Here is a 9,610-nt window from a genome sequence, read left to right on the forward strand (position 1 = left end):
ATTTTTTGCACCATAACACTCACTTTTTTCCTCCTAGAAAGTAAGGGGAAATGTCTGTGCGTGTTATGGAGCGAATGCCTACGGGTGGCGGGGGGGATCTGCTGCAGTCGTGAGCAGAGGATCCAGGGTTCCCCTTCCTTCCCTCCTCCATGGCTCGCTTTGAAACAGCAAAGCGGGAGAAGAGCCGCTGAGTGGGGAGGAGAGAGGGACAGAGAGCCTGCTTGCTTTAAAGGAGCAAAGCGGGAGAGGAGAGGTAAGCGGCTCCTGTCTGGTTGGCTCCTTTAAAGCAAGCAGGCTCTCTGTCCCTCTCTCCTCCCCACTCAGCTCGCTAAATAGCATTATTAGCAGCATCCTTCTCCACACACCCCATGCATGCTCCTTGTCCCTTGAGTGCTTTTCCTTCCCTCCCCACTTAAAACATGGTTACAAAGCACGGATCCACATGGATCCTCAGGATTTTTGCACTGGGTCACCCCAAATTCACCATCAGATCACATAGCATGTCCATGGCTACATCTTGCATCAAAAAAACCACGCACCCACTGTTGCCTGGGGTCGCAGTGGTGCAAAAACGTGGTTACAAAGCATGGATCCACATGGATCCTCAGGATTTTTGCATTGGGCTACTCTAAACTCACTGTCAGATCACATGTCTGTGGCCACAGCATGAACCACAAAAATAATACATCCACTGTTTCGTTTAGAATATTTTTTTTCTTGTTTTCCTCCTCTAAAAACTACGTGCGTGTTATGGTCTGGTGCGTGTTATAGAGCGAAAAATACGGGACATGTCTGATACCTTTCAAGACTGTTATTTTCTCCATGCATCCCCATTTAGGGATCAGCCACAATATGATTGCTGTTTTCTATGTTTGCCTGTTGCATGTATTTCAGAAATAACAAGAATACATTTTTAAAAGTGCAGAGGCTCGATAAGAAGTTGATACTTATATGACCTAACTATCCCATAGCCAATACACCTCCATGATTGAGGACCTGTCCCATGTGCAATGCAGAAGAACAATCTTCAGTAAGAGCCTGTTTGTTAGTTCTATGCTATTAAACCTGGGGTGACCCCAAAACACATTTAAAAGCAAGGAAGTGGAGGGATGCACCCTAAGCTTTGAACATCATCCTTAAAAAAAAAATTCAAAATTAAAACAAAACATATTATCCAGAAACATATCAACCTTATTTCCTCCCCCCATTTTTCCTCCCTCCCTCCCCCCTCCCTCCCACACACACACCCCCCGGCTTCCCTCAGTTCCAGTCTTTGATTTCTCTGAGAATGCTGTTTAATGCATGTTACAAAGTGGTATAGATCCTCAAACTATTTAGCTGATTATTATCAATAAAAAGTTTGTGAATGTTTATTCAAAGCCAGCCAAGGAGTCCAGTTCGCTTTGTTGCGTCTTCAAATACTTTGTAAAGGGTTCCCATTCACCTTTAAAGTCACAGTTATCCTTGTCCCATAGCTTTGAACAACATCCTATCCTACAATGACACAACCAAGAATGTATCCTTCAGGACAGTTGTCGTCAACCTTTTCAGACCCAGGAACCATTAGGAATAAGGAACAGAGAGACCCAGAATCCCATTGTGGTCCTCCACTCCTCTCTATCTGGTCCTCAGAACTTTCCCTAGATCACATGCCTCACCCCTTTTTTTCAGTGTTTTTGCCTGGCTAGAATACAGTCATACCTTGGGTTACAGACACTTCAGGCTGCGCGTTTTCAGGTTGCGCACCGCACCAAACCCAGAAGTACCAGAACAGGTTACTTCCAGGTTTCGGCACTCACGCATGCACAGAAGCACTAAATTGCGCTTTGCACATGTGCAGAAGCACCGAGTCACGACCTACAAGTGCACAGACGCGGGGCTGCGGGTTGTGAATGTGCCTCCTGCACGGATCACGTTCGCAACCCAAGTGTCCGCTGTATGTCCTTGAAATCTTATCATGCCTCTTCCTTGTTTAGCTGAAGGATGGAGAAGGGTATGCAAGTGAGTGTAGAATTTTGGCTACTGTGCATTGAATGATTTCCATTACTTGCTCCACCCACTTTTGCCTCTGACCCCACCAACCACTGACCTTTGGAAGCTTTCCCAGAAGGGAATGCGGCACCCAGGCTGGAAAAGTTTCCCTACCCTGGAAAGAAAACTTAGTGTTGACCTAGAGACAACACTGGGACATCTAAGAGGAAACACGCTCCTAGCTCTGCAAGTGTATGGTTTCTGGTTGCCCAAAACATAGTGTATTTAGAAATATATAAGGCACTGGGAGTATAAACCCCACCCTATGTACACTATGATTGGCATAGGGCAGTATTCTTGACATTGTCTTGCATGACAATGCAGAGTTAAGTTTGGTGTAATTTTGGAATATTTCATAGAAAATAATTTCCTGGGGCAGTAGGCATGTAATCCAGTATCTTCTTTCAGAATGACTTGAACTATGACTCCTGTGGAGTTCCATTGTACCTAAAAGAGCTTGCATGCCATGCTCTTGGAAATGGAGCTCCTTGTGTTTTCAGTAATCCTAAATACTTAGATTTGGAGTAAGGAGTAAAGGGGACCCCTGACCATTAGGTCCAGTTGCTGATGACTCTGGGGTTGTGGTGCTCATCTCGCTTTACTGGCCGAGGGAGCCGGCGTACAGCTTCCAGGTCATGTGGCCAGCATGACTAAGCCACTTCCGGCGAACCAGAGCAACGCACGGAAATGCCATTTACCTTCCCGCCGGAGCAGTACCTATTCATCTACTTGCACTTTGACGTGCTTTCGAACTGCTAGGTTGGCAGGAGCAGGGACCGAGAACGGGAGCTCACCCCATCGTAGGGATTCGAACCGCCAACCTTCTGATCAGCAAGCCCTAGGCTCTGTGGTTTAGACCACAGCACTACCTGCATCCCAGGGCCACCTGCATCCCGATTTAGAGTACACAGTGGCTAAAAAGCCCCCTTTCATGCTGATGGAACGGCTCTATAATGCTAGAAGCAGGGCCCCTGCTGCAGAAATAGCAACAGGTCTCTGACAACAGACCACAGCACAACTGGCTGTTGTACTAAAATTCTCATCCTCTCTGACCGTGGGCCATTCCGGTTAGAGTGTCACACCAGGTCCAAATGCCCACTCAGCCTTGAAGTTCACTGGGTGGCCTTGGGCCAATCACCACCTCTCAGTCTATCCTACTTCTTCGCAAGGCCATTGCAATGATACTTACCATCTCAGTTACTAGGCACACTCAGAAGAAATATAGGTTATAATTTGGAATAAAAGTTCTAACAAAGGTGGCCAAGAGATATTAGGGTTGTAGCCTGAAGCACACCTGCTAGGAATTCCCACTGAACATAAAGGGGCTTACTTGTGAGTAAACATCCTGAGGTTGAGCTATACCAAGTCAATTTACTAAGCCCCAGGGGGACTTACTCCCCCAGTAAGCATGTGGAAGTATTTGCTGTGCATGATGAAGAAGTACCCCTCCCCATTGGAACCTCACCTCCAACAGGGACTTCACTGAGCTGCCTTATTTTGATTATGCATTTTGCGTTTTTATATTGCGATTTTATATTGTGAAGCGTGGGTACAGGTATATAAACTTAATAAATAATAATAACATAATAACAACTCAAGTCCAACCTACACAAGCTGCACTATGTGGTTAATATCATCAGCCTACCTGAGAGGGCTACTGTGAGAACAACTGGAGACATAAGAAAATCACTTTGAGCGCTCAAGAATTGAACTACAAATATCAGGAAGGGGGAAATCTCAGGACCAGATATGGCCATTCCTTCTCTGCAAGCCACACCCCCTCTTCCCAGACCACACCCCTTTCCACTCCCAACTTTGTGTCCTCCTTGAGTGCTTCTGTGTGACTGAAGAATGGAAGATTGTGTGTATATGCAGACAAACCTGAACTATGTGACTTTAAAGCTCACCCCATTCCTGTGACTGCAGTCTGTTTTCACTGCTTTTAATACTGGATTTTAAATTATTCTAACCTGCCCTGGGACCTGCTGCTAAAGGGTGGGTCATCATAATAAAAATTATAGACTGAACTTGATCTTGGTTTTGGTGTACTATAGCCTACTGTACAAGCCATTGTTCCATTTACTTTTGGGTTCTGGTTGTGCCCGCCATTGTCATGCAACCCTTGGAACACTGCCTAGGAGAGGAATGCGGACCTCAGGCTGGTAGAAGTCTCCCTACCTGCTGATGAATATCATGGCATCATATCTCATTGGGAGAGGTTGAAAACAAGAAAACTGGAAGCTTCAAATCCCTACCTTGCAGATCCGCACAGTTGAAGGAAATCTACTTCCACATCCACTCCCAAAGTAGGCATCTGTTTTATCCAGGTTCCTCTGTGCCAGAGCTTTCCAAACTGTGTGTCGCGACACATTAATGTGTCAGGCTGCAGTGCGTAGGTGTGTCACGCAAACGTTCCCCACACTCCCTTCTAGGGCTGGGAAGGGGTTAGTTTAACCTCTGGTTTGCTAGTAAAACTGAATTACTGTGTCGTGAAATGATGCATGTCTTAAAAAGTGCGTCGCCAACATGAAAAGTTTGGAAAGCTCTGCTCTACACCTTCCCCAACCACCACCTGGCCACACAGCACCCAAGCCTAACCTGCTTATCCAAGTCCACCATATGTTCCAATTTCCAGATGTCAATGCTACATACATTTCACACATTATGCGCATCCATGCAAAGGGCACAGCAAGTCACTCTGCCTCCAGAGGCTATTCATGCGTCTAATAGTGCAGGTATAGCTAGTGGTGTACTGGGGCCTGCCAGATGTTTCCAGACTTCCAGCTCCCATCAGGCCCAGTCAAGTGCAGCCAATGGTCACGGTTGAGTTGCACTTCAGCAACATCTGACGGGCACATTGGCTACCTCTGGGGTAGTGGCTAAGAGCATTGGATCAGAGCTAGGGAGCTTTGGGTTCAAATCCTCACTCAACAAAACTCACCTAGTCACTATGGGCCAGTCACCCACCTACCATGCAAGGTTGATGGGAAGCCATAAAATTCAAGAAGTCAATGTAATAATATATCTCACCCAGCCTTTTTCTCCTTGTGCAGAAAAAGGTTTGTCCGGAGTTTATGCCACAGATAGAGCAATGATATACATGTCTACAACAAGTTGTTTTATGCTCAGTAGGGCTTACTCTCAGGTAAGCATGCACAGGATTGTGGCCTCAGTCAACCATCAACAAGGAGGGATGCAACTTGGACTTTTGGTATATTTGATTCATTCTGGCTCATCTGAATATAGAAAAAGTTGTCTCCCCTGCAACCAATATTTCAGAATGCTCAGGGTTGCTTCTTATACATGTGGGGAAACCTGTGGCACTGCAGATGTTGCTGAGCCACAGCTCCCATAATCCTCTACTAATAGCCATGCTGGTTGGCACTGGTGGGAGTTGGACTTCAGTGACATCTGAAAAGCCACAGGTTGTCTCCTGCCCACCCCGCCTTAAACCAAACAGAACAGTGTCCCCTTCCAGAAGACCACTCCCCACCCCGGTTCACACAAACTCCCTAACTGTGTTGAACACACTTAAGTTCTACTAAGAGAGTTCTGGGGTGCCTGTCACTCTCCTACTCCACCAAATCTGGAAGCATTGAGCCCATTAAGCTCAGATGCTTAAGATTACTCAAGCACTAAGAACTTGAAGCACTCTCCACATGTTCAGAAGCTCCTAACACAATCACGTCACAAGGCAAAGCATACAGAAAGCGGTTTTACCAGACCTGACCACTCACTCAGGAGTTAAGCCTCTGGGGCACTCCTTTCTGAAAGAATGCTGAAGAGTTAGCCAGACAATTGGGGGGGGGGGTTTCCTTGTGTGTGGCTATTACTATTATTAATTTATTACCTGCCTTTAACCCTAGGGCCCCAGAGCAGGTTATAACACTAAAACAAAATGTCAACAACAGTTTAAAACAACTTACAATAATAAAAATGTATGTCCTAAAGTATTTTAAGATTCATCCCACCACTTCAGCGGATCTGGGTGGGGTTAAGATTTTTACCACCATAGACCTACAGAAGCGACACACAGAGAAACACACCCACATGGCAGCAAAGACATGGGGCAGAGGGAGACAGAGCCACAGACAACAGGAAAAAAGTTATCATGTCAGACAGGTAGTTGTGGGGTGTGGCTTATTTGACGTTAAGGCCTCCTTCAACGCCCCAAAATCAAGTCTCGCTGCCCAAAACCAGGCAAAGATACAATACACAGTCCCTGAGCATAGACAGAGGATATTTTCCTCAACCATAATTAAACTTCCCCCCGCTGCGCGCACATCAAAGCCACTCCTCTTTCTCCCCCACGAAAGAAAGTGGGAAGAAGAAAGTAATCCTGGCGCTCCACGGTGCGACTGTGAGCCTCGGCGCCTAATTGCAAGGGGGCTTAGAGAGTGAAAGAAGATGGACGACAGGTGGAAAGGTCCCCACCACCACCCAAAAAAGTGTCCCGACAGCTGTGCACCCCTGCACCTATTCGCAAGCAGGCTTCGCGCAGAGGGTTAATGGGAATAGGAAGACGTGGAGAGGGTAGTGGAACGGACGTGGGAAACGGAGTCCCCCTCCCCTCCCGCTCCCTCCCTACTTGCTCGCTCACCGCGGTACTGGAGCGCTCCAGCCAGGCGGACGGTGACCGTGCCAGTCAGAGGCTCGCCGGGGCTGTAGACGACGCGGCTGTCGCCCAGGCGGATCTCGAAGAGCTGGATCTTCCCCATAGCCGAGCCGGGGCTGGAAGGGGTCGGACGATGGAGGCCTTGCACTCCTGCTGTCGCTACGGGCTCCTCTTTTTTTCCTGCTTCGGGACGACGGTCGGCGGCGGCTGATGCCTGCTGCGCTTTTACGCTCCGCTCTGCTCTCTCCGCCTCTCCGGGCAAAACTGCGGAAGGCGCAGCTCGTCTCTCGTTCGCTCTCTACCTGCTTGCTCAGGGGACGGCCTGCGCATGGCCGGCCCCTTAAAGGGCCATCCCGTGGCCCCGCCTCCTCTTCTCCTGCCTTCCTTAATCCTGGTGTTCAGCTTCAGAGGCAGCCAGTCAAGGAAACACTAACCCCGCGCCGCCGCTATTTACGCGTTTGGATTTCATCCCCGCGAGATGAGATGATGGGTTTATCTTGGAAGTTGGGTCTATGTTTGGGTCTCTGTGTGTTTAACACACGAGGATCAGCCGCATTCATAAGACGCTGTGCAGGTTTATCTTCCAGACAGAAGAGCTGAGGATAGAGCCTCCCGGCTCGGAGGCAGTCTATCGCCCGGCCGCAAGCAGCAGCGCCGTCAGGACAGGGCTTTGGGGGTCATTCTCACTCAAGTCCAGTGCAAAAGATACCTGCTGAATCTCTCAATCATCACCCCTGCACAGCTTCAGAAAACCACAGAATTAACAAGTTAACAGAAGTAAAATCTGCCATCCTATCTTACCCAGTCTTCTGCGCGGGGGTTGGGGGCACCTTAGTACTGAGTCACACCATCCGTCCCTCTAGTCAATATCCTGTGCATTGGGGGTGGGGGCTTTTTTCAGTCCGAGGGCCAAATTCACTTGTGAATTACCTTTCAGGGGCCATATGTCCGTGGATGGGCAGCGTCAAGGGCAAAAGTGGGCAGGACAATGGATGTGCTTCTTCCCTTTCTACAATAGACTACATTCCAGCCATTCAGAGCTGGAAGTTTCTCCATGCTATAAACTTATAGTGGTTTTTAAGCGTGCAGTGCCCCACACTGGTGTGGAAGGAGAGGATGGTAAGTGTGGCAGGAAGATTCAGGGACAATCAAAGAAACATTAAAGATTCCCATGTAGTATGGAAGCAGTACTCATGCCTCTTTCCAAGAGCATTGGCTATTCTTCTATAGTTCTCCATGATGCATTGTTGGGAACAGGGATTCTCAATTCTGACAAATATTAAGGATCAGAAAACAGAAAGGTTTGTTTGTGTTGAGGAGATGAGAGTTTGTCTCAAGTTAGACCTAATATAAATGAGATAACCCAGCAAAAGCAAGTTCACGCTTCTCATTGAATGCATACTTTACATATTTAAGAGGCTCGTTTGTAATTATATTTTGGGAATGATTCATGCCCTTATGCAGCTGCATTGTTTTATACTTTTTGGATGTCCCATGGGAAGGAACAAGGAGTATTTCCTTCTGTAGGTTTTGGAGGATCCAAGTGCGATTTGGGATCTTACACTTTCTGGGTGCAAAACAAAGGAACGCAGAAAGTTGCTTTATACTGAGTCCTGGTCCAGCTAGCCGACTATTGCCTTGCTGACTGGCAGAAGTGTTTTCCCATCCCCTCCTGGAGAGTGACCCTGGGGTCGTCTGAACGCAAAGCATTTGCTCCACCCATTGAACTATGCAGTTCCCTATGGGGTGTGTCGTGTGTGTGCCTAAAACATATCAGATATCAAATAACGCATTAAAAAGCCACATACATTGGCATCTATTGTTGTTGTTGTTGCTGCTGCTGCTGCTTCCATCTCATCCTTATGCAAAAGAGCTCAGGATAAGAGTATAGGTCCGTTGTTGTCCACCTGCCCCTAGCCAGCTGCATTTTATCGCCACAATAACCCTGTGAGGTAGGTTAGGCTTACATAACAGGTCCCAAAGCCACCTAGCAAGCTTAATTGCTGCTGTGAAAGGGCATTTGAACATGCATATCCTAGCCTAGGGGATGCAGGTGGCGCTGTGATCTAAACCACTGAGCCTTGGGCTTTCCGATTGGAAGGTCGGTGCTTCAAATCCCCACGACGGGGTGAACTCCCGTTGCTCGGTCCCAGCTCCTGCCAACCTAGCACTTTGAAAGCATGTGTGATGGCCTGGGATTCCGATTCTGAGAGTGAACCGGAGGAATCCCAGCCGGCACAGGAGTCCCCGCCTCCAGGGCCGGCTGAACTGGGGCAAGGCCTAGATTCTGAGGAGCCTGCACCTGTGCCAGATCCTCAGGAGCAGGCACCAGGTGAAACCATTCTGGCCCCAGAGGTGCTTGAGGACTCAGTGTCTACAGGTGAGCCTTCCCCGGGGCCCAGTAACCCTTCGGCCTCTCCTGAACTGCAGAGGCTTAGGGCAGAGAGGCGAAGGGAACTGGTTTCTCCCAGGAGGAGTGCTCGCCTTAAGGCCAGGAGAGGCGGGGCTCCTGGGGGCCGGGACCGCCCCTGGCCTTAGAGAAGATAAAGGGCAGTCAGCCCGGTCCCAGGTTGCGGGAGCAACGTCGTCATTGAAGAGCTGTTTTGGCCAGCATCCAGTCCTGTTCCTCCAGTGTTCCTGTTCCCCGCCCGGCTACCTGCTTCTGATCTTCGAGTGTTCCTGTCCCCGCCCGGCTCCCTGTTTCGGACCTCACCTCGCACTTTGTGGACTATCTCCAGGCTAGTGACTTAGGACTGAACTTTGACTACGGTAACAGTAACCTTCCCCCCGGGACCAGCACAGTTTGCTCCCGCCACACCCGCACTCCCCCTTCGTTGGGGTGCGTTCGGGAACAGCCAGAGGCCATGGTTGACCAGGCAGCTGCGCTGGTGGCATTGGCCCAGGAGAACCAGGCCTTGACCCACACCGTTCAGCAGTTAAGCGATGTGGTTGCGGTGCTTCAGC

General features: G+C 48.8%; 1 protein-coding gene across 2 annotated transcripts in view; it reads right to left on the reverse strand.

Moving 5' to 3' along the window:
• The window catches only part of ARRDC1 (arrestin domain containing 1), a 55,627-nt gene extending 48,574 nt beyond the window's left edge, over window positions 1-7,053 (reverse strand). Inside the window, exon 1 of one of the 2 annotated variants that reach the window (XM_080990958.1) lies at window positions 6,632-7,053. In XM_080990958.1, the coding sequence (XP_080847084.1) occupies window positions 6,632-6,749 (118 nt within the window). In that variant the 5' untranslated portion in view covers window positions 6,750-7,053. The remainder of the gene's footprint in view (window positions 1-6,631) is intronic. The other variant, XM_080990957.1, reaches the window with a different exon arrangement.
• Between the last annotated feature and the right edge of the window lie 2,557 nt (window positions 7,054-9,610).

Source organism: Podarcis pityusensis (genome assembly GCF_964106645.2).
Source record: "Podarcis pityusensis genome assembly, chromosome: Z".
Taxonomy (NCBI): Eukaryota; Metazoa; Chordata; class Lepidosauria; order Squamata; family Lacertidae; genus Podarcis; species Podarcis pityusensis.